General features: G+C 32.7%; 1 protein-coding gene across 2 annotated transcripts; it reads right to left on the bottom strand.

The window, feature by feature from the left end:
• Nucleotides 1-19958: 19958 nt before the first annotated feature.
• On the bottom strand, nt 19959-24582 carry LOC110419286 (UPF0481 protein At3g47200-like). 2 transcript variants are annotated; one of them, XR_002445452.2, is made up of 3 exons: nt 24432-24582; nt 22026-23554; nt 19959-20979 (listed from the first exon to the last, which is right to left on the bottom strand). XR_002445452.2 is itself a non-coding variant. In XM_021432273.2 (2 exons), the coding sequence occupies exon 2, from the start codon at nt 23528-23530 to the stop codon at nt 22121-22123; it is 1410 nt and encodes a 469-aa protein (XP_021287948.1). In that variant the 5' UTR covers nt 23531-23554; nt 24432-24582; the 3' UTR covers nt 21693-22120. The 2 variants fall into 2 exon arrangements, 1 of the variants encoding a protein (XP_021287948.1); XM_021432273.2 differs by lacking the exon at nt 19959-20979 and having other exon boundaries at nt 21693-23554.
• Nucleotides 24583-27044: the final 2462 nt, after the last annotated feature.

Here is a 27044-nt window from a genome sequence, read left to right on the forward strand (position 1 = left end):
AGTCTGCCAAAACATAACCTTAGTTCAAACCATAAAATGGAAAATAACTATTGTTTACGACAAAAAAAAAATAAAAGAAAAAAGAGTATACATATACTCCTCCCATTTACCTTAGTTGATTCTTCTGTATCACTCATGAAGAATCTCATGGTCTTAGTTGATTCTTCTGTAGCACTCATGAAGAATCTCATGGGGCTTTTTGGCACATTAGGAAGAAAATTAAAAAAAAAATTCTATTGTTACTTTTGTTATGAAAATTTTGATTTATCTATTCATTTTAGAATTGCATTGATTTTATTTTTATTTGCATCATTATTAGTATTAAGTTATTGGGGTTTGTAGGGGCGAAGCTAGCTAATTTTTGTTCGGAGCCAAAAATGAAAAAAAATAAAAGCTAAAATTTTTTAAAACTAATACATTGAGCTTAACCAACATAAAAAAATTGATAATAGATAATAATTTTATATAACATGTAAATAAAAAATTTAAAAAAAGACTTATAATAGTCATTTAAGAAAGTTGTGCTCAATGATGTTTCTTAGATTCAAATGCATCAATTATTGACTTTGTACTGAAAAGACTAATAATATCTTTCTCAATATAAACAACTAAATTATTTATAAGAAACTCATCATCTATTTTGTTACCATAGACTAGCAATCTATGGTAAAGTTGATTTCCAACGTTCCATAAACTCAAGAGTCAAAGTGCCATCCTTGATGAGATTTTCAATTTCTCATTCAATTGCCTACATTTTTCCGTTGATTGTCCAATTGCCCCCATATGATACTCACATTTAGCATTAAGGTTATAATTCCTTACCGATGGGTTTGGAACTGTCTTCATTAGCCCAAGACTAAGGTATTGATTCTCAATTAGTAGAGGCAAAAGCTTAGAGATTGGCATTAGCAATTGGCGAAGGTTGGGTTTTGGTAATGATTAAGGCATAAGTGGAGGTGTGGGTGCTCTTGGATGAAAAGTTTGTTGTGGAATTGTTTAATATGGATATAAGTTGTGAGAAATATGATTCAAGGTGGGGTAGGAAGGCTGGTATGTGGGATGAAGATGGTATGGATTGATGCCCCATGTTTGCCCTTCGCATGTAATAACTCATGCCTTCCCTTCCCTTTCCTTTGATGCATTACATTTTTCCATGCTACAGCCACTGTTCTCTCCAAGTTTACCTTTCTTAATCGCATTCTTAATCATCTCTCTTGAAATCACTATATCGGTAAAGTTATTGGTAACGTTGACGATTAGCCTATCATAGTATGGTGGCTGCAGAGTACCAATAAACAATATTGTTGTTTCTTTTTCAGTGAGAGGTGGTTGAACCTGTGCAGTAACATCTCTCCATCTTTGAGCATATTCCTTAAAACTCTCAATGTCTTTCTTTTCCATGTTCGGCAAAGAAAGCTTATCCAGGGCCATGTCCATGACATGTTTTTATTGAACTAGGAATGCTCTTGCAAGATCTTTCCATGAACTAATATGATTCCTATCCAATTGAGCATACCATTTAGCTGCAAATTTATTAGGCTATTTTGGAAACAATGGATCAAGAGTTTATGATCATATGCATGAGCAGCCATCTTTTGACGATACATTGCGATATGGGCCTTTGGACATTTGGTTCGATCATATTTTTCAAAATCTGGTACTTTGAACTTAGGTGGGATAATAACATCGGGTACCAAATATAAGTCTATTGCATCCATAGAACCATAGATGTCTTTCACTTCAATGGCTTTATGGCGCTCATCCAAAAAGTCATACTTTTGTTGCATTTTCAATTCTTCCCTTAGCTCAAAAGAGTCTACTCTCAATTTTCCTTACTTTCCAAGGTTGTCTAAATCAAGAATAGGAATTGGGTCTGAGAAATTTGCCCCTAAAATCAGCATAGTTTGCCCTTTTACCAGCAATTGGCTCCGTCCTTGCAAATCCAATGATCCTTCGAAAGACCCTTCCCTTTTACTAGTAATCATTATCCCCATTAACTTTTTCAACTGTTCCTTTATCTCTTCTTGACATTTCTCGATCTTGTCCATTCATTTTGACTGCTCATCTCCCATAATTCTAACTTCAGTCCACGTATCACACAACTAGCGAATGGGCTCCCTTAAGCTTATATCTTTTCACAAGTTAGAAACAAATTAAATTTGAATGATAAATTCTACGTTGCTAAAGATCTTTCTAAATATACTCCTTCTTCATACAAAACTTGGAAAAAGATCTTTTATCCTATGAAACCAATAACATTGTTGCCTCTCCTTTCATTGTATGCAACGACATCAAATGACGCTATTTACAAAAAGGTAGATGAATGATGAATGCATGTGTGTCAAAATCAATGGATGTTTAAATGCATGATAGAATGATTTATAAGTCAATAGATGTTGCAATGATTTGAGGCACTTCTTATGCACAATGAGATTACACATTTATTTTACCATTAATGATCTTATTTTTTTTCCTTCCTACCTTTTTTTTTTTGAAAGTAATGAAAGAAATGAGAGACCCCTATCTTTTTTATTTCTTTTTTCCTTTCTTTTTTTACGAGATAAAAAATTGAAAGAAATATCATTTTTATTCTTTTTCTTATTTTCATAATTTTTAAAAGACAAAAGAAATAAAAGAAAAGACTTTGTTTGTTTTCTCTTCCTTACTTTTTTTTTTAAAAAAAGACATCACTTGAAGAAAAAAACTCTCCTTTTTGTTATTTATTTTAGATACATTTTTTAGACTAATCAAGATGCCATTTAAGGACAAAAAGCCAAAATTATTGTTGATATTTACATATTCATCTGCTCTACAATTCCTCAATTTTTCATTTTTTTCCCATTATTTCCCTAATGTTATGCAAGAAATCAAAATAGAGAGACTGAGAAGTATTCCTTCATGTGTTCCTACTTAAGGGTATCGCATTCGTAGTATGTTGGAATGACTTTCCCTAAAGGAAGGCTACTCACAATTTTCTACATGCTGAGCTTTGGTTTCGCTTAGAGCTAAGGGTTTCCAAATCGTTCCTCACTATCGTCCACACAGACTAGTAAGGCACTCCAATCCTCACCTATTACAAGCTTCAAATGGACTGGGTTCGATCTGAATGGGAGTTTTCACTAGCCCATGCGGAGGTTATCACCTCATGAGAGCATAGTTACTTAACTCCCTCTTAGTTAAGAACATAGCCCAGGTAGAGGGCTTATGCATGAATGTAAACCGTGTTGTGCGTGTGAAGGAATAAATTGACCTTTAACCACTCATCATATGCCCCTCTATCCTAAAATCCCCACAATTATTAAAAGCAATAAAATGACAAATATGGAATAAATAAATGCATCAAACAAAAGTATGCAAAATGAATCATTAATACTAAAAGAAACACCAAATTATTAAACGCTTAGGATAACCCATTATTAATTAATGGCTCGACTCTCTAAGCTTCCCAAGTGAAGTCACCAAGTTGTTGTAACATGCGAGGTACGGAAACTTGGCCGCTCGATGTTAACAAAAATAAATACCTAGGAGTCGCCACCAATATTTTTTTTATGTAGGTGCGATTGGCCACCTATTAACTAGATTCTAATCGATGAAGTCTTAAATTAATTTTAAGTCCTTCAAAAGAACGAGAACTGATCTACAATTTAGAGATGGGTTTGGGAGTGCGGTTACGCATGAAGAAGGGTTAGCACCTTCGTAGCGCCCGTGCAACGAACGGTACCATTTAATCTTCAGTTATCCTATTGTAGCCTAAATTATTGATGTTTCCTTAATCTTTATTTATTAGTTAATTCTTTATTGTATTAGTCAATTAAGTCTTTTATTGGGTTTCACAAATGTAGATGTAAAATGATGTCATGATTTGTTTAATTTTAAATAGTGAGAGCGACAATCTTTTATTGAAAAATTGTTCCAAGACTATCCCAACACTTTGGTGAAGTCTCGAAGTTTTTCTCGCCTAAGGATATCCCCAGAAGAACTCGTCTGTGCAAGCTCCTCGAGAAAATCCCATCATCGGAATTCTCACCTCATTAACAAAATAAATATGGCATGCTATGACAAGATAAAATGATGATGTCTACATGAATGCATTTATTAATTTAGTCAGTTCGTAATTTATGCAATTATATGTTTAATAGTTTAGGATGATTTATTACCTTATATATTTATTATTATTTATCATTATTATTTTTTATTATTTGTTATTTTATTTTATTATTATTTCTTACATATTATTTATTTTTTTATATTATTATTATTTTATTTATTTTTTTGAGCTTTCTATTTAATTCTATACTCTTTAATTAATACTAGGGATTAATATATTTTACTTAATTATATAGTTTATTAAATAAACAATTAATTTTAATGGTTAATTTTTATTTAGTGATGTTTGTTTAAACTAATTAATTAACTATATCAATTTAAGTCTAAATGTAATATCATGTAAATTTATTTCTCTAATATTAACCAAACAATTATTTGAGTTAATGGGCATTGGAGTTTAGAGTTCGGATTTATCTCGACGCTTAAGTGAAAATTCATCTTAAACTCCTCACCTAAGAAATTCACCCCGGAAGAGACAACTTTTTGCCTTTTTATTGCATAATTAGGAAGATGTGCTCGCAAATAAAAGATTTAGGTGAGTAATTTTGCAAATGCCAAATTGGAAGTTAATAATAAGTACACATGTGACCATTTAGTTGATGCGTCGATTAAAATCATAAAATATCTATGTTAGCTTAATAGCTTTCAAATCAATCCTGCATTTTGAAATGACAAAAAAATGACCAAATTTCATTTAAGTGCTGGAAAATCAAGTCTAGACATCCTATAACACTTTCCAATAAGTTTGAGAATAAAATCAATGAAAAAGGACTTTGAAAAATGCATTCTAGTCCAAGTGTATCGATACATGTCCAAATCTATCGATACATGTTCTTCATGTATCGATGAATTTGGAAAAATATCAATAGATTTGGAAATCTATCGATACATGTTCTCGAGATAAGTAAAAATTTCAAAAGTCAAACACAATACATGGATACATTTTTAAATGTATCGATATAAATGTAACAGAATACTCACTACTTCAAAAGTATCAATACATTGAAAAATGTATTGATACATATTAAACAGAATGTCAAAACCTTTACAGGCAAGTTCAAATGCATCGATACATGCACAATGTATTGATACATCATAGCGGGAATTCAAAAATAAAAGAGGCAATGTATCAATATATTCACATATATATAGATACAATATGACCTTTAGAGCTTTGGATGAAAAGAAAAATGACTATTTTCACATTAAATGCACTCCTAACTACCCTTGAAGCCTCAACAACTATAAATACAAGCTCTTTCAGCATTTATGAAGGTTAAAGGACTTTAGAATACAACTTCAAGAGAAGAATTCAGCTCAAAATTGTTAAACACTATCTATATTCTTCTTGCATTTAAATCTTCAAGTTGTACCGTTGAAAGTGCTTTAATTGCTCATTTCCTTTCCCACAAAAAATTGTACTTAATTTACTATCTAGTCTTTAAAAGACATCTCAACTACACCTTTACTTCTTTCTTTATTGATTTAAGTGGTTATACCTCAACCAATTGAAAAGATAAGGTGGTTGTACTTTAACTATAAAAGGCATTATAAGGTTGTACTTAATCCATAAAAGGCATACTCAAACTTGATTTCAATAATGCATTTTAAATTCTTTAGTAAACCTAAGGACGAGGATGTTGGCAAAGAGGCCAAACCTCTATCAAATTGTTGTGTTGATTTTACTTCTTTCTTATATCTTTAATTTCATTTGTGTTTTTCAAATTCTCTTAATTTACAAGAAATAATTTGTCTTGATCATCTTAAAATTTAACTTTGGTCGAAGAGAATTTCATTTTCTCAAAATTAAAAAAGGGATTTTCAAAATTACAAAAATAATTCAATTCACCCCCTTCTTGGATTCAATCACATTGAGTTAATTGCATTAACAATTGGTATTAGAGCTAGGGCTCAATTCAGCAGGTCTAACAACCTTGAGTGATTCAAAAGCAAAGGTCAATGTATCAAGATGGAATCCACCTCAATTGTTCTTAGTGAAGGACATTCAACTTAAAGACCTTCATTCTTTTCAAAACTATTCTTATTGAAAGAAAAGAATAGAGATGTTTATTCAATTAGTAAATCTTGATGTTCGGAAACTCATTTTAGATGGTCCTTACGTTCCCACTAAGGAAGTAAATGAAAAGAAAACTGTAAATACTAGGAAAAAGTGGGAAGACAAATAAAAAAAGTTAATACAAACAAATTGTAAGGCCTTCAATACATTTCTTTGTTCTTTAAGTGCTTGTGAAGTCAATTGAGTATCCATTTGTGAAACTAACAAATAAATTTGGGATTCCCTAGAAACAAACTAAGTAAAGAAATCTAAAATAGGACTTCTCACACATGATTATGAGCTATTTAGGATGAAAAAAAGTGAGACAATAAATCAAATGTTTGAAAGATTCACAAAAATAGTTAGAGGATTAAATGTTGGCTCCATAAGTTTTTGATGATAATAAAATATTCTCACTCATTAATGTCTAACTATACTACTCGAGTGTGCAGGATGAAACTGTATGTCAATAATAAATTAATCACCGAAAAGCAAATATCAAAACTCATAAGAATAAGGAGTTACAAAAAAGCCACAAATAGAAGCCTCTTAGTTGGATAACCAAGGGAGTTAATCAGCTAAAAGTCAAAAGTGAAGTTGGTCGATTCGAAAACAGTGAGCTCTTAATGGTTTGAAGCCTTACTTAATCGATTAAGAAAGTAAAGCAGATTGCGAAATAGAGAAGACTTAGTCGACTAAGAAGTACTGTTAGCCAGCTAAAAGCTCACTGCTAAAGAATTTGATTACTAGACAAAGAAAACTTAATTGACTAAGAAGCATGATTAGTCAACTAAGAGCTTACTGTATGAAAATTTGAATTTGAATGCTTAAAGATAGACTAACAACTAAAATAGACATCAAATTGATTCCAATGGTCTGAAGCTATCAACATCCATTAGAGTTGATTTTTCAAGTATAAAAGACATCTCCAATGACTAAAAAGAGGATGAGATGCTTCTAAGAATAAAAAGAGCTCAAAAATAGCAAAAATTCTCTCAACTTTTCTTGCTTTTCACTCTAATCTTTGTAATAAGGTTTAGCACTTCATCTTGTACCATTCAGATCAACTTAGTTATCATAGGTACTTTTTCATATCTATACTCCTTGATTACTTAGAGTGTGCAAGTCACTCTAAGGGGATTAATCAAGCTTGGGTTAGATTGATTGGTATTATAGGTTTTAACTTAACTTAGGAAAAATTGGATTTGGGTTTTGGTTGATCTTGGGATAAACCATTGTCAAAGGTTGTGGCTGAGCTTATGAAAAGCCATTATAAATGCTTGGTGGAAGCTTGGAAATTTTACTGATTCTAGTGATTTGGTTTTAAAATCCTTGATTGAAATATCAAGGTAGTGGATGTAAGTCAAAAAAAACTAAACCACTATAAATCTTTGTGTATTGTTTACCTTTTTTATTTTTCATTTCACTCTTCTTATATCATTCTTTTATTAGGCGTTTAACTTCTCATCACTGACCTTTAACTAGCTTCTAATTAGAAATTAAGCTTAGTGACATTCAGAAAGTGCTATTCACCCCCTCTAGCACACATCTTTGGGACCAACATTAAAGGTCTTAGGTCAAGACTTCCCAAATGCTCAATTAGTCAAAAAAATACTTTATAGTCTTCCCAAATCATAGAGACCAAAAGTGATAGCTATAGAGGAAGCAATAAATCTAAATGGTTTTAAACTAGAGAAACTTGTAGGATACTTAGTCACTTATGAGATTACCTTAAAACATAAAAGTGCTCTAGATGATGAAAAGAAAGAAGACATTAAAAAGAAAAAGATAGTATTAAAATCCACAATTGAAGAAGATGAGAGAAACACAAAAGATGAGAATGATGAAGATAAAGACATATCCATGCTAGCTTGGAGGTTTAGTAAATTCATGAGAAGAAACTATAGAGGAAGGAGACTCGTTAGAAGAGATATGCCAAAAAGAGAACAGAGCAAAAACCATTTGATATGTTATGAGTGCAAAAAATTGGGACACATTAAATATGAATATCCAAACAAGCAAAATGCCCCAAAGAACTTTAAAAAGAAAGCCATGGTTGCTAAGTGGAGCAATAGTGATGACTCTCAAGATGAAGACGATAAAGTTGCCAACCTTTGCTTCGTGGCACTTGAAGACTCTAAGAAATGCTCTACCTCTCATGATTCTAGTTTATGTGTTTTAGAACAAGACTCATACTCATTTGATGAACTCCAAAATGCATATAATGACTTGGTGTTTGAATTTGAAGAAAAAAAATTGAAATACAGAACATCATGTCCAAGCTTGAAGTAGAAAATGAGTTCTTAGTCAAGACCAAAATAGAAATAAAAAACATAGTCAAAGACTTGAAAATTGAGAGAAATGAGGTGAGAAAAAAGAATAAGAATTTGCATACTACCTTTTCAAAATTCAACTTGAGTTAACACAAATTAAACGACATGCTAGAAATGCAAAAAGCTTTCTTTGGCAAAGAAAGAATAGGCTATGATGGTACTCAAAAGGAAACTCATTTTAAAAATTTCTTTGTTAAAGAAAATGAAAAACTTGGTTTATTCACCAAATGCATTGATTGTCATAAAGTAAGACATTCTACCTATTCTTGTCTTTTGAGAACTACCATTTTAAGAGGTAAAAAAAATCAAAAGTGTTGGGGTTCCAAAAGGAACCAAACCTCTACATGGTAAGATGGTCAAATTTGAGTGGGTTCCAAAAGGAATCAAAGACACTAATTCATCAAGGCCATCGCAATATAGAATTTTTCAATGTAAAGTATGGTTTCTATTACATTTTATGTAAATATTCATAAGTTTAAACAATTATGGTTCAACACGCATCTCGTGCCTAAATTGCTATGGGCCATGCACCATAGTCTTATCATTCACAATGTACCGATATTCGAGACTTAACATAATGTGCAAAAGCTTAAACCAGTATATCAACATTATTTACATATTTAAGTTCAATATTAACAATTATCAAAATGACTGGACTCCACACACTACGAAGCGTACAACATTGGAAGGCCAAAAAAAAGGCTTTACCACACCTACCAAGTATGAACTGGGCTATCACTCCACAAATAGCCTAGCCAAGCAATCTATTGATCTGAAACAAAATAGGAAAAATAACCAAGTAAGTCAAAAAGACTCAGTGAGCAAATACAGGGAAGAGGACAAGCCAAAGGATGAGAGTTTGGCAATAAACCACAAATTTGTAAACTAGATGATAATCTTTCCAACATCATAAAGTGCATTTGAAACTCAAAATCCATAGAATATAATAACATACTCAAGCTTAACTTACAAAACCTTTGCAAGGAGATAACAAAATGAAAATCCTCGAACCTTAGATTTCAACATTAAATATTCAAGTCAAGAATGTATCATACATACAACAACTTACCTCATATTTCCTATATAGACACAATAGTCATTAATCACCAATCTTAGGCATCACAATATTTAATATGCAAAAAAAGTAGTAATGCATGCCATTAAATAAGTCATGGGGAGAATGGGTACCTTCACTCAAATTCATCCTTATGGTATTCTTACCTTTACACCAAAACTAGAGCCATCACAAAAAAGGGAAATGGGTGACACTTTAGCCAAGCTTATCCCTATGGTATTCTTACCCTTACTACGAGACTGGAGCCAAACACACGCCTTATGGAGACTTACTAAATCCACATTCCAATATCATATCATTCACCATTACCATAAATAATGGAGAACTTCTCAATCCACATTCACAACAGCATATCATTCACAATTCATACAATAGTGGAGACTATCTCAATCCACATTCACATTTCCATATGATTGATAATTCATATAATAATGGAGACCTTCTCAATCCACATTCGCATTACTCACAAACCAAGAGTATACAAATTATTTACAGTCAACGTAGGTCACACACACACACACACACACATATCATACCCACACTAGCCCAAGGCCAGAGTAATCGAGTGGACTGCAAACATGAAAGGGTTTGTCCTCCCTTGTTGAAAACTACTACATAGTAGGCATTTACATATACATAATAGTTTTGAAAGCCATTCTCAAATATTGTCACATCCAAATATACCTCTTTCCTCAATAAATATTCATGGAAAAATTTCATGCTCATCAATCAATCATCAATCAATCACTTCGTGTTTTCAACTTTACATACTAAAATAGTGTCAAAAATGATGTATCCACTCATCTTTGTAGGAGGCTAGATTACAACTTTGATTTGGTGAAATCTAGTGTGTTTTCAAGCATTCTTATCACACAATAATCATGGAAATCAATTTCTAAACTAATAATCTCAGAATAACTTTCGAAATATATTCATTTTTTACCATAGCCAATTTCTCTCTCTAAACCCATTCTAAAATGCTAAAATCCACTACCTTTACCTTATATGAGCTTAGATGTTGAAGAAAATCACAAAACCTTAACTTTAATCCTTAATAGAAAGTTCTGGGCATTAAACATAAATTTTCAGCATTAAAAATATGGGATTTCAAAGTTCTAAAGCTTAAAAATACCATTTTTGGCATTAAACTTCAAAACTAAAATCATAGTCATTAAAAGAGATTATTTTTGCTCAAAAATGGATTGAAAGGATTTTAGAAAGGATTTTCCTTTCAAAAATACGATTGAAGGTTACAAAATTTTGAGAAATGTAATATATTTATAGTGTGGCTCGTAAAGATACTACCTTAATTTCTTTTAAGACTACGTCATCTATTGATAAATTGTGCTCATCTATCGATAAATGAGCCTAAAATTCCTTTTGAAAAACCCTCGAATTTGTATCTGTTGATAAACTCAAAAAATCTATTTATAGTTAACGTCATTTGTCAACAAATGATGACCATCTATCGATAAGTGTTCATAAAATGCATTTATGGGTCCAATGAGTAACATCTACTGATAGATGATGGGCATCTATCCATAGATTAACTCCAGAAGGTTGATATTAAGTTGAAAAGTTGTCCAAACGGACTCCATTTGATACCTAACTGTGTACATCATTTTAAAACATTAAAACATGAACTTTTTAAAGTTAAAAACTTGAAATCAAGTGTATAAAACACTATTTCACTTAGCTCATCTAAGGATTTCCTATCTTAACTAAGTATATGAGGGTGGGATTTCACATTCTCCCCCTTTATGAGAATTCATCTTTGAATTTAACTAACATACTAACCTTCACTAAATAAATGTGAGTAACGCGTGCACATGTCATCTTCAGTCTCCCAAGTGACCTTTTTGCTCGTGTGGTTATGCCATTGTACCTTGACTAAAGGTACCTCCTTAAAGCGTAACTTCTTCACTTACTTATCTGATATTGCTACAAATACCTCCTCATAACTCAAGCCATCCCTTAACTATAAAGTCTCATGCTGAATCACATGGGAAGGATCGGTTGGTACTTTCGTAGTACTGATACATGAAATATGGGATGAACATTAACGAGGTTTGACAGAAGTGCTAAACGATAAACAACCATGCTAACTCTTTCAAATATCTCAAATGATCCAACATACCTTAGGCTCAGCTTGCCTTTTTTCCCAAATCTAATAATGCCTATGGTTGGTGAGACCCTAAAAAACACATGATCACTAACCTTAAACTCCAACTCTCATAATGCCTTAGTCTTCCTTGATATGATCCATCAATATCAGTTTAACTCTAGAATGGGTTAGCAATGCCTCATTATAATTAACCTCAAATCTGATGCCAATATCAGCCAAGTCATGCATACATTGCACCAATGATCTCCTCTTAGCTAAAATGTGGGCTAAAGTTCCCATAGATTTGCAATCTAAAACATTTACCACCACATTGGCTTTGTTGGGGTGATCCAATATAGTGCAATCATAATTGTTAAGCAATTACATCCACTAGCATTACCTAAGATCGAGATCTCTCTGCTCAAATATATATATTTGAGACTTTTGTGATCTGTGTAAATCTCACAAGTCTCACCGTACAAATAATGCCTCTAGATCTTTAAGGCAAAGACTATGGCTGTCATGTTTAAATCATGTGTGGGGTAATTCTGCTCATACTTCTTGAGTTGTCTAGACGAGAATGCAATCACATTACCATGTTGCATCAAAAACATATAGAGTCAACAAAAATGACTACGATTCTTGTGTCTTTTGACACAACCCTGTTGTTACTAGTAAATGTTCAAACAGATGGAAAAATATTATTTCTCCTCTAATGCCTATTGATAAAATTTTCTTGCAGGTAATAGCTAATTTAGGATTTATTATAAGTGATGGGAAGTTCATTTCATTCTAGCATGATCCATGGATAGAAAATGTCACTTTGAAAAATGAATTTCCAAGGATATATGTATTAGTAGTACATAAGGACAAGAAGCTTTATGATTATGGAAGCTGGACTAATGATGGATGGTAGTGGTAAATTAAACTTTGTAGACAACTTTTTGGATGTGAGTGTCAACAAAGCGGAGTATTATCAGAGAATTTACACTTGAAAATAATTTTAAATAGGTTAAATTATGTAATTAGTCATTGTACTCTACAAAAAATATGAATTTAGTCTCTCGACAATAATTTGTGTAAATTGAGTCCTTGTACTTTGTCAATTTGTTAAATTCAATCCTTAGCGCTGACACCATTAAATTTCACCATTAAATACATTGACATAGCATTGACTATGTACTGACATGACAAATGTTGGCATGGCATTACTGACGAACAAATCTTAATTTTAACCCCAAAAACACTCTAATTTTTTTAATTTTCTTGTTAGTCTGTGTTTAACTATTTTTTTAGTTTGAGGCTATCTGCTGCTACCGATAGCAATCTGGCTTCCCCCTCACCAATCACACATTCAAAGCCCGTGATAGCTAAGTGCTGTGGACAGCTAATCAAAAAATTGGTTCTGTTTCCATTTTGTCCAAATATAGTTGCAGTCATGCTATAATAATACAACAAGCTCATAAACTAAAGAGTGATTATTCAAATTCCAACCCCCTTACCTCCTTTTTATGGTTCTGTACAGCCAAAATTAAATAAAAAACAAGTGAAACACTTGTTTTTCTTGGTTTCAAATCTATGGAATCTTAAAGTAAGGCTTGTTTATAATCGATATACAAGCCTATACAAGCACAAATAAAGTAGTTGAACCTTGATCCATAGTTATTTGAAGCTTATTATAGGCCATAAAGGCCTTTTTGTTGCACTTGTATGTTCTCTTTCCCCTTGTAGAGACCTCACCATCCATGTCTATGATCCCTTCCTTCATTGGATCCTTAACATATGGACCAGGATCCAATACAAATGCCTTCACCTATAGTTAGTTAAAGAACATACAGAACATGGATGGCTTTATCACTAGAGAGCCAATTAATCCTTAAAAGTATTATTTCTCTATTAATTTTCTTGTTAGTCTATGTTTTTTTTTTTTTAAAAAAAAAGCCTTGTTAGTTTGTGTTAAATGAATCTCTTAGGGTTAAGGTGTTTTTTATGTTAAAATTTGGGGTTTGTGCATCAGTACATGCTGTGTTAGCATTTTTTTCATGTCAACACATAGCTAATGCTACATTACCAAAAAGTACAACATCGTAAATATGCCATGTCAACACACATAATAGTAAAATTTAATGGTTTTAAAATTAGAGATTGAAATTAACAAATTAATAAAGTACATAGACTCAAAATACATATATTATTGTACAAGGACTAAATTCACATTTTTTTGTAGAGTATAAGGACCAATTACATAATTTAACTTTTTAAGGATAATATTATGTGGAAGCTTTAGACTAAGTGGTACATTCACTTTTAAATCATTTTGTTATCGTGCTTGTAACAGGTATTCTATAAACAGATAACTATGAAAGAAAATCTAGATAGGCTACTCTCCATAAAAATTGATGTATTCATTTGGCAATTAATGTGGCAAAGGATGGCTATCAAATTTGAATTGGCTAGGCAAAAATTAATTGATGACATCAAGTGAATTGTGTTCTTTGTAATGCTAAACCTAAAACTATTTTTCAACTATTTTTCACATGCAAAATGACATGGAGAATATGAAGTGTATCGTGTCAGGAATGGGAGATTCAATGGGTTACACATAAAAGTCCAAGTCATATCTTTTAGCATGGAGATCCTTATGTATATCTAAAGATAACCTTAAGTATGGATTTTTGTCTTTTTATGTTATTGTTTTGAAAATTTGACTTTTTCATAAATGAGATCTTGTTTAATGGGAAATCATGGGATAATATGCAAGTTTATGATCTCATTAAAATACGAGTGGCCATTTGGTCAAAAGCAAAATGGTCAAACATAGCTGAGAGGATTGATGATATGGTTCAAATACCTCATAGACTAGTGATGTAACACAAAATTAGTCCAACGTGCAAAGAAATTCAATGGATAGCCCTTCCAAAAGGTTTAGTTAAATTTAATATGGATGGTGCATCTTTAAGTAATCTGGGATCAACTGGTATTGGTGGATTATTGCTGGATAATAATGGCATTATGTTAATGAAGTTCTCATGTTCAGTCAGTGATTGTGGCTCTAATTTTGCTAAGTTACAAGCTATCAATAAGGCTTTTCATCTCTTTGTTAGTGACATGAGAAATTCAATGTTAAATTTCTAAATAGAAAGTGATTCTACAAATGTTGTTTCATGGATTAATAATTATGAAACAACTCCATGGCGGTGTGGGCAATGTTTAATTCAAATTTTAAAATTGCAAACATTAGTCAAGTATTGGAAAATCACCCATATTAGGAGAGAAAAAAAATGACGAAATAGATAAACTTGCAAAAGATGGTGTTGGCTGGGAAGAAAGCTTCTTTCAATTTATGGAGTACAATGTTTGATTTTGTAAAGATTGTATTTGCTTAGCTAAGAATTCAACTTTATGTGAATTGCGATTAAGGTTGGACTCTAATGATTGATTGTTGGAGGATGTGTTGGAGGATAAAGCAAATTTTAGACATGGATTTTGTTTAAACATTACAGATTGAGAATTAACATGGAAACTTACCAGGTCAAATTTGTAAATTAATTTATATTTCCATCATAAGTACTCTTTTAATTCCCTATAGTATTGAATAATGACCACCTTTTTGTTTCATGTCCTCCTATTGCTTTTTATTTCTTCCTTCTTTAACCCCTCGTTTCAAGAAATAGAGATTTCTCTATTTTATGTCTTCTCATAGTTGGCATCAGTCGGTATTTCTCTCTCTCTCTCTCTCTCTCTCTCTCTCTCTTTCTAATATTGGTGTAAGATCTTGATATGGTATATTTCTACTCTCCCTTTTTTTTCCATTTAGTATCTAAAGAGTGGGCTTTTTACCCTTGTACGATACTTTTAAGAGCCCTGTCTCTTCCTTTTCCACTCCTGCTTCTTTTTTACATCCTTTTTCTACTCTTGTGCCCATGTTACTTTCTAGGTTGTCATTCAATATTAATTGCCTTCCTTCCTTCTTTTTCTTTACCGACATGTCCTTCTGAGGCATTCTTCCCATCACATTCCTTTTCCACCTCACCCTTTTTCCACATCAAATCTTCTCTTCTTGTTTCTCTAAAATTGTCGATGTCTTCCTTCTCTCGTTTCGCCGACTGTTTCTTTAGTGAGCTTCCATAAGAAATTCCTTCCCATCTCTATCTTCCTTTTTTTCCTTCCTATCTCTTGTTTCCATCTTCTTTATGCTTTCAACCCTTGTGAAACTCTATAGCAATCACATTGAAACAATAATCTACCACTTTCAATCCACCCTCTCATCAATTCTCTGCTTTCTCGGTACCACTATGTATTGACCCTCCTTAAAGCCGCATCCTCCATTTTCTCTCATCAACCTTTACCTGCTCTCCCAATATTTTGCCAGTTTTGAAGTGTATAGACTGAGCCCAAAATGCCTTTTACTACTACCCATTTTTACTTTGTCGAAACTATAAAATCCTTATGCCACACCTCCACAAATAAAAACCATTTTTTCAAGCCTTCCATTTCTTCTTCCTTTCTTCCTTAAATCTTTCCTCTTTATTGAATGTTACTAACTAGGAAATTTTCTAGAGCTAACCTCCTCACTATCACCCTCCATGGCAAGCTTGTTTGGATATATTGTTGTAGTATTTCAGCCTCCATGTGATACTTTACTCTAGTTATCACACACTTTAGCAACCAATGAAGTTTCTCCACTTCGAGAAAACCATCACAACTCTTTTCACAATTTTGATTTCTCCTTATCGAGAGTACTGTACCACCATTACTTGAGCATATGTCAGCTTTCTTTCTTCCTTTAACATCAATGTATCTGTTGATTTTTTCCTTCTTTCTCCAATTTGTGTTATGCTACTCATACCTGGCTAAGTTTACTCCAATCCTCTACTGAAGCAACTAATAAGATCCATTGAGACATGCTTACAAAATCACCACCTATCATGCTTCAATGTCCCGACCATGCCTTACAAAATCGAATCTTCTTCTTGTTTTGCTTCTTCTTCGTACTATGAAGACATCCTTAACCTCCCCAAATAGTGCACTAAGATCTTCTTCTTCCTTTTTTAATAACTTTCTAGAGATTTTTTTGGTTTGTGTCGATAAGAGAGTGAACCTAGTCATACCTTTATATATTGAGACATTTCCTATGTAGAACTAAACTTTTAAGTTCACATTTAATTTTGGAGTCTAACCTACTTTATTAGATCATATTATTTTGAATTATAATATTATCTTTTATCATAATCAAATTAAATTAGACTGGTTTTGATAATATATGAAAAATAAATAATGTAAATGCACACTTTGATAATTTTTTTTTTAAAAAAAATTCACACTTTGCTTTAAAAAAAACTAGCAAGTTGATCCATCAATTCTTAAGCAAACACAAGATTTCTAAAAGAGTATTAAATTTATAGCCTTTAAATGTATAGTATTATTATTTGCCCTACTCTAGTTGATAATCATTTTGAAGAAAATTTCAAAATGAAATGCATAAGATTCAGTAGAGATGATTTTCAAAGAGTAATATGAGAAATAGAGCAAGATTAGAACAAAGGAAATTTTTTTTTTGGAACCAACAAGCTACTGATTCCTTTCTCATCTATAGTATATATTCTAGCTCTTACCTCACAATTACAATCTCTTCCACGAAGCTTAGATCTATAATGAGCACAAAAAACAAAAGAAAAATAGCTGAGCACATCAATCAAAGGATTTATTTTTAAGCATATGGCTTTTAACGACAACACATAAAATGACACTATACTAAGTCATACAACTAAGGCAGCTAATAACAAAGACACACTGGAACGACACTAAAGACTGTGTTTTAAAATAAGAGAGAAAAAAGCAAAAAATGATGTCGTACAACACTCTTCAGTCTTTTCCTTCAACCCTATTGATTCGCTCCCTTATTTAAACCTTTAACTACTAGAATCACAAACTTCAACAAACCTCCTTGATTCTAATAGGATAAACACCCAACTTGTCTCTAAGAAACTTAAATCAATCAGCCTTTAATCCCTTAGTAAAAATGTTTACCACTTGATCATCAGTTTGATAGTATTCAAGTTGGATCGTACCTTCTTTAACAGCATCTCTTAATGCATGAAACTTTTCCCTTATGTGCTTTGTTTTACCATGCTGAACTGGATTTCTAGCAATAGCCATTGTAGATTGATTATCAACTCTTATCAGAGTACCTTTAATCTAAAGAAATTTTAAGTCTACAAGAACTTTTCTTAACCACAAAGCTTGATTAGCAGCTATAGCAGTGGCTATGTATTCTGCTTCAGCTGATGATTGAGCAACAACTTTCTACTTCTTTGAGCTCCATGTAAACACACCATTAGCAAAGGAAAAGTAATATCCTCCATTACTTTTAGAATCTTCAACTGATCCAGCCCAGTCACTATCAGTGAATCTTTGCAATTCACAATTTTCAGACTTCAGAAACCATAAACCATAACTTGCAGTACCTTTCACATACCTCAAAATATGTTTTGTTATAGTGAAGTGATGAACTGATGGAGCTTGCATGAATCTGGATAAAAAGCTTGTGGCAAACATCACATATAGTATGGTAGCAACTAAGTACAACAAAGAGCCAATGATACTTCTATAAAAAGTTTCATTTGCCTTTTCTACACCATCATCAATACAAAATCCGCTTCTAGTAGCTAAAGGTGTTCTAATGGCATTGCAGTAATCCATACAAAATTTCTTCAGAAGATCCTGAGCATATTTGGATTGATGAACTATAATTTGTCCTGTTGATTGCTCAAACTCCATCCTTAGAAAATAAGTGATAAGCCCTAGATCAGTCCTTTCAAATACCTTCAACATATCAACCTTGAACTTTGCTATGCAATCACTTTCTAAACCAGTTATCAGCAAATCATCTACATAAACAGCCATAAAAAGCTTTACTGAATCATCATCCTTGTCAACATAAGGAGTAGCTTCATTTATGCTTTTCTCAAAGCCATGAGTCCTTAGATGGTTATCCATCCTCTCATAACAAGCTTTAAGAGCCTGTTTAAGGCCATGCAAAGCCTTTATTAACTTGCAAACTTTCCCTTCAGCACCCTTCCCTTCATTCCCCTCTAGTTGTTCAACATAGATGTCATTCTTTAGAAAACCATTCAGAAAAGCTAACTTAATATCTAAATGAAAGAGTTTCGAACCTTCGTTGCCTGACAAGGCAACAAGCAATCTGATTGTATTATGCCTTACAACTGGTACAAAAGTCTCCAAGTAATCTACCCCATACACTTGTGCAAACCCTTTCACAACCAATCTAGCCTTGTGCTAATTAACAGAACTTTCAAGATTTAGCTTGGTCTTGAAAATCCACTTGACACCTATCACATTTTGATTTGAAAGTCTATCAACCAATATCCATGTATTATTCTTCTTGATCATCCTAATTTTAGCTTCCATTGTTGCTCTCTAGTGATCTTCCTGAGCTACTTCAACAAAGTTGAAGGGCTTAGTTATAGCAACATTACATCTGCTATAAATGTCTAGCAGTGACCAAGTGCCTTTAATATATAGTCTCTCATCCTTTATATGAAAAGAATCATCATCATCATCCACTTAAGGATCAACAGCAATAGTCACTTTTTTTAACTCTATCAACAGACTCAATTTTTTAATTCTAAAAATACCCTTCATCAAAATTGACATCTCTACTAATGAAAACCATTTTAGATTTTGCATCATAGAGTCTATATCCCTTAGTTACCTCACTATAGCCAATGAAGATAGCAACAAAAGACTTAGCATCAAACTTTGACCTTTTTTCATTTGCAATTTTTGCATAGCACAAGTAACCAAATGTTCTGAAGTGAGCCATAGAAGGCTTATTACCAAACCACAATTCATATGCCATTTGCTATGGTAGAACTCTTGAATAAGTCTTATTTAGTATATAATTTGAAGTATTCACAGCCTCTACCCAGAAATACTTAGGCATTTTCATTTGGTATAGCAGACACTTGGCCATTTTTACAAGTGTTCTATTCTTTCTCTCTACCATGCCATTTTGGTAAGGGCTATAGATCACTGTTAGTTGATGTCAAACTCCATAATCTATTAAACACCTCTCAAACTTTGAAGCTGTAAACTTAGTACCATTATCATTTCTCAAGGTCTTAATCGTTGATTCAAGAAATTTTCCACTAAGGGTTTAAATTGAATAAACTTTTCCAAGGCACCAGATTTCTACTTGATGAAATACACCCAGTAAAACTTTGTAAAATCATCAATGAACAAGATGTAGTATCTGCTGCCATTCAAAAAAGGATTCTTCATTGGTCCACTAAGATCAATATGAACCAATCTAATTTTCTAGATGCTTTCCACTTACTCACTTTAGGAAAACATTTCCTAGTTTGCTTACCAAGCTAACAGGTTTGACAAAGCTTGTTTGGCTTAGTGATGGCAAGTAACCCTTCAACGATACCTTTAGATACCTTAAGTGACAAAGATGTATAGTTGACATGCCCAAGTCTTCTGTGCCAAGTTTTTGACAGATCATGTTCATTATGCAAAGCCAAATGAGTTGTGTCAATTAGATTCAGTGGATAACAGTAATTCTTCATCTCCACAATAAACAATTCTTCTCCATGTGGATCCAAGACTGTGCACAACTGATCTTTGAACAGCAAGGCAAAATGCTCTTCTACTAGTTGACCAACACTCAATAGATTTTGGTTAACTTATGGAACAGAATGCACACTGTTAATATACTTATCTCCTGAAACTGTCTCAACCCACACAGTTCCAACTCCAAGTATTTTCAAAAAATTTCCACCATTTATCTTGACTTTAAACTGAAAACTAGTACCTAGAGTAGTGAAAAGACCTTTGTTACTTATGAGATGGTGAGAGCAAGCACTATCCAACGGCCACATATTGGTCTTCTCTGAGTCTTCCTCCATTTTTACCATAAACAAAACCTTATCATCATTGTCTTCCTATTCTACTATAGTTGCTTGAGTTGAAGATTCAGTCTTCTTTGCTTTACATACTTTTTCTACATGCCCTGCACTTAACATTGGGTCCATACCAACAATACCTTTCAAAATGATTCTTCTTCTTGCATATAGAATGGGCTGGCTCGTCTAGGGGCTTGTGTTGCTTTCTCCTGCTGGGCAGCCTGTACCTGTCCTCTGCTATCCAGTGGGGGTTCTCTCCTAGCAATACTCCCCATATGCCGGCACTCCGAAACACCCTTCGGCCTCCTCCAATGTGCTAAACTGTGGTCCGTGACATTGCCTCGTGCTTACAATCTCTTTCACAAAGTTGAGATCTATAATGAGCACAAAAAACAAGAGAGAAATAACTGAGCACAAGAATCAAAGCATTGATTTTTGTGCCAACAACGGCTTTTAACAATTGAAGGAGAAACAAATAAGCATACAGCGTTTAGCAGCTATACATAAAACGACACTATACTAAGTCGTACAACTAAGGCAGCTAATAACAAAGGCACACTGGAATGACACTAAAGGCTGCGTTTCAACATAAAAGAGAAAGAAGCAAAAAACGATGTCGTACAACACCCTTCAGTCTTCTCCTTCAACCCTGTTGATTCGCGCCCTTATTTGAACCTTCAGCTACTGGAATCACAAACGTCAACACATTTGCACTATCAAATATAGAAAGATGTTCGTCATGAGAGTTTCGACTTCTTCAACGTTGCTGTGAACGGTGCATGCCTTTTTAAATATGGAATGTGGCCTAAAAGACACCCCATGAACAACAATAAAGATGCATACTCAAATTCTAAATCTTTGGAAGACGCTTCAAGACGTGCTTTAGGTATTTTCCTCTTTTTTTTTTTCTACAACTTAACATTAGAAAGAATATCTGATTCAGTCTTCAGATCCCACATTGTGAGTAGCTTAGAGTTTATATGAGATTACAAGCTTTCTAAAATCACATTTAAAGTTTTTGAATGGTGTTGTGTTTTTGACTCTAACAAAAAATAAATAAATAAATAAATAAACTACGCAAACTCCTTCACCAAAATGTAATAAGCAAAATGTGAAACTTGTAGAGTTATCATCGATTCATTAAGAGAGAATGTGATAGCATAAATAAAAACCGAAAGAAAATATAGTTCCAATTTAGAAATTATGTAATGAATAATGGGTTATTCAATGCAAATGAATGGACTCCGTAACTGCATCTGGTTAAGTTTGTTAAGGGAGAGAGCAAAGCAAGCCTCTGTTTTGGGTTAGCGAAACAGAGATGAACAGAGAAAATTCCTAAACAAGGTTTCTTCATATATTCATCATTCAGATTACTTCAAACATACATACATATGATGATTACATGTTCTCATCTACTTACCCCATGCAGATGCATACCAAAGACCATTGTTGTCTCAATAGCACACGTGTCATGCTTTCCACTTAGGCTCGATGCAAGCATTACTTGCAACACATCTAAAGGGAGATGACAGCACATATGGTTTGTATTAAAGTAAGCACAAGGAGGACAATTGCAGCAATTGTAGCAACACCGCTCCATTGAGTTGAGAAATACTGGAGTTTGAGAATTGCTATCCAACTATGATGGCGAACTGCATTGTAAGCATTGAGCTTCCTAAAAATATCAGAGTAGTGGTTTGTTTCCATTGGAGCAACATGCTTGCACAATTTGTTGAATAAAGTTACCACTGCTTTATGGCTGCCAAGCTGGTTGATGAGAATTCTTTTTCGAACGAGTAAATCCACGTCTTCGGTAGACTGGATGAGATATTCCATTACAAAAATATAGTCACAAATGAGAGTTTCATGTGGATAGTAGCGTTGCTCCCAGGCCATGAGGTTTCGGAAAAATGATTCCGTCAACTCATCAAGTCTCAAAGGGGGGATTTTCAACTCTCCGCTGTTTCGGTTAAATTCTATGTCGAGTAAGCATCTGTTTGTGCTCACTTTAAATTTCACCCCTGCTTCACGCAGCAGAACTGCACTGTATAAATATTCACCTTGCACTTCGCCCCCCTCTAGGCTTTCTTCTGGCCTTTTGGATGATGGTAGCTGAAGGGTTCTTAGCAAGTCTGTGAAATGTTTAGCGTCTTTCAGCTTAGCTCTTCCATGGCAACCGTTTGGTGCCTGAATGGATGTGTGCTGGTTGTAATAAGGGCGGAAGAAGTGACAGGTAAGATCAAGAAAGGAAGGGAAGACGGGATTACCAGCAAAGGCAAGTTCATATAGGCCTTTAAGAATGAAGAAGGGTAGTTGATTTTCAGCCAAGAACAAGTCTCGCCGGATATTGTGCATCTTCCCTGGCCCATCGAAGATAAAATCCCTTTCCTCTCTCCATTCCTTGTTATAGGCTCTCAAGAAGAGTTCAATGATGAAGCTTGCATCCTCTGCAATCATCTTAATGAAAGGCCTGGAATTAGCGTTGTAACTGAATGGTTTTGCCTGTTTCATATGACTTCTGGACCGATCGTATAGTCGGAAATGGGTTATTTCATAACAACCATTGATTCGGTCTGCCGAGTCTTTGATCAATTTACAAAAATCCTTCAAGCTAGCTTTCTTCTCAGCTCTCTTGAGAAATGAGTCCATATATATCAACTTTTGCGTTTGGATGTCGTTTGAAAATTGCTCGATACAACAAAGAGGGCCAATAATGACAACATTCGGTCCGTAGGCTTCTTTATTTACTTCACGGAGTAAGGGGTCAGTGCAGAAGATAATACGCTCTTCTGTCAAGGGACGCTGAGAATAGGACCGCACAATGTCAAACTGGCATCGTTGAATCCATTCCGTAAGCGCGATCAGTTCTTTTTCTGAGGAATTATTTTTTATATCAGCCTCATGGTTTCTTGGAACGTTTTCCATCTGTCAGGTTGTTTAATTTCCCACCTTAACATCAAGACAAACTTAGCGTTAAAAAGTCATATGTAGGATAATTCTATCTAAATTCAGGAAACGAATTCCTAGTTAGTTGAGAAGTAGTTGTATTTTGGGAAAGGAAAAAACTAAGTTAAATTATTTATTAAATTAGTACTGATAATCTTAACCATTAGAACCAAACAATACATTAAACATATTTTAGTATTATTAATTAGTACCCAATATCTCTAAATGTGATATAATTTGATGGTTTGTATTAATCTCTGATACTAGAGTAAGTGTAGACGTTTTTCTTTTATAATTCTTTACGTGCATCTCTAATTTTCTTTTTTGATAAACTAAACAAAAGGATTAACTTCAGGAACCCTACTTCAAATATTCAATATGATATAATAAAAGATTTGCAGTGCATACTTAAGATTAACATTAGTTGAAATGGTCGTTGATTCTATTACTACCATGGTCCCAAAAAAAAATGATGTGTCACTAATTCAGTCACTAAAAAAACACACCGTTTGTATTTCCATAGACGAGTAATTACAATTTCCTTCCTAACGAAAACAAAGTTTCCACTACCTTCCCAATATATACTCAAAAAATAAAGGAATGAAGTTCTAGGAAAGTAGACCGAATTGTAATCCTTTTTCCTTTGAACCATAGTGACATAATGTTAATACTTGACTTAGTTCAATACGAATTCTATCAGCACAACCCATCCCATATACCCTTACTTCCCCAATTGTAATTTACCAATTTCTTTTTTTTTTTTTTGTTTTGGACCAGTAATTTAATTTAAGAAGAATTGAAGATCTGAGAAATGCAAAAGTAGCAAGGAGCAATATATTAGATCCAGTAGAAGATAAGAACAAAATGTTAAATGAAGTACCTCTTGTTGTTGTAGTGTACTACTCCAATGCCTATGATCCCTGGAGAGTAGCTCTTCTTGGATAACAGATGGCGAAGCCAACAAAGTTTGAAGAAGGCTGAATTTCCCTTCCTATTCGTGAATTTCTGCGCTCCCATTAATCAACATATATGTAGAAACTTGTATGAATATCGTCCATTGATCTCCCTTAGCTAGTCATATTTTATTCATAGAATGTTACATCAGAGCACGTGGGCTAGCTGTAGTACTGCAGCTTTTGTCCTGTATGGTCCATCCATTGGTCCATCCATTGACTCTAAACATACTTTAGTCGTGGTCTTTTTTTAATATTTTTCCTATTGTCTCGCTTGTCATGTTCTTTGTGGGTACCACTATATTATTTAGCCCTTTTGTTTATGGCTGGTACGAGTTTGAAGTGTTTGTTCAATCTTGTACGGGGGAAATTAAGATTATTGGATGAAAGGGTGGTCATGCTGATCCCTTTATTTTGCTTAAGTAACAAATTGGTTGGCCCTTTTGGTTTTTGAAAAAATAATATTTCTTTGCTGTTGAAAAAAAATGAAAAAAAGAAATATATCCATTATTCGTCTTCAATAGGGCAAGGTTTGGTTGAACTTGGGTTAGATGGTCTTAAAAAGTAAATCTAAAAACAAAGTTTTCTAGTATAATAAAAACTCTTTTTAAGTATTCACATTTGTTCACATCTCAATCAATTAATAAATAAATAAAACTAAAGGATTCCATTTTATTAAAACAAACAATAAATTTTAAAATGAAACAAATAAATAAAATAAAATAATTTATTATTAACTAAAAACAAAAGATAAAATCAAGAGAAAATAATTTAACCAAGTAAAAATGATAAATGTGAAAAAAATAAATTTCTCCTTATAATTTTATAAATTATTGAGGGGTAAAGTGAGAATATTAAACAATAAAGTCCAGAGTGTTTTTTAACTCTGACAATTTGCAATAAAAAATTTTGTATTATTCAAAAAAAGTTAGAATATTAAACAAACTTATTAAACATTTCAATTTTTTTTAAATTTCATGTAAAATTTCAAATAAACATTTATATGAATTAAAAATAATAGCATTTTGAAACTTCTACTTTTACAATGAAAAAAACTCTTTTATAAGCTGGACAATCATCCTCCAAACACTCTTATACCATTGACCCACCTCAATGCAGATGGGCTGTAGAATTTTTGTTAACGACAAATAAGTACGCATTGCCACGTTTTTTTACATTTGCAGCCAATGAAATATACGACATATTCATTATATAGAATATATATACTCTACCTATGATGCGTCTTCTTTCAAGAGTCATATTATTATTTTATTAATATAAAATTTAATTGATATTAGTGAAATATATTTTATTTTATTACTTTAATATAGTTTTTCTGTAATTATATTATGCAAGTAGTATTATCTTCATATAATATTATTAATTTTTTTTTAATTGATAAATCACACGTTTTTCGAATTTGTTGAGTTACAGATCTTAACTAAACATATTCATGACTTACCTTATGAATTGTTAAAATTTCTGCATGGTTAGAAGAACTAGCAATTATAATTTGTTTTACAGAATATCATGAAATAGTCGTACTTCTGTATGTAAATAAATAACCTGTTTAGGATTAAGCTTTATGTGGATCAGATAAATGCATCTGTACAGCCAATTAAATTTGATTTTGATACATTTGAATAATAAAAACCCATGTTCCTTATTCCTCAGAGATGTCGAAGTATATGTTTAATTCCATTCCAATATTTTTAAGTTCGAAAGGAATTATATCTTGTTAATAAATTTACAGTAATTAATATATCAAGTCATGTATTGCTAACAAGATATATTAGTTCTTCAATGGCATTAAAACATGGTACATAAAAATTAAGAAGTTCTTTATTATCTTCACGAGATCGGAAAGGGTCTTTTCTTCGCATCTAGTGATCTTATAACCATTGGTGAACTCAATAGATGTGCTTTATCTATATAAAACCGTTTTAGCATTTTTACTATATAATTAGATTGATAGACAAAATTCTATTTGTCAAGTGGTTAATTTGAAGACTCAAACAAAAATTCATTTTTCCAAAGTCTTTTATGTCAAATTCTTTCTTTATGCAATCCACGACTTTTGATAATTCTTCAAGAGTTCTAATAATGTTTAGGTTATCAACATAAACAACAACCATCACAAATTTATATCCGAATATTTTACAAAAAGACATGGGCATATATGATCATTTTTATAACCTTCTTTCAACAAATATAAAAACACATGAATTGCTTAAATCCATAAAAAGATTTATTTAATTTAATCGAATAAATTTTTCAAGAATTCAAATTTGTGTGCTGCAAGCAACTTAAATCCTTTTGAGATTTTCATATAAAGATCGTTATCAAGTGAGCCATATATATAGGCTGTAGTTATATTCACTTGACGCATTTTAATCTTTTCATGTATTGCCAAACTAATTAATATAGAATTATAATTGCATCTACAACAAGAGAATATGTCTCTTCATAATCAATATTATGTCTTTTGGTAAAACCTTGTGTGACAAACCGTGCTTTATATCTCACAATCTCATTTTTCT

This window comes from Theobroma umbraticum, unplaced genomic scaffold, assembly GCF_002168275.2.
Source record: "Theobroma umbraticum cultivar Fairchild unplaced genomic scaffold, ASM216827v3 scaffold_67.0, whole genome shotgun sequence".
Taxonomy (NCBI): Eukaryota; Viridiplantae; Streptophyta; class Magnoliopsida; order Malvales; family Malvaceae; genus Theobroma; species Theobroma umbraticum.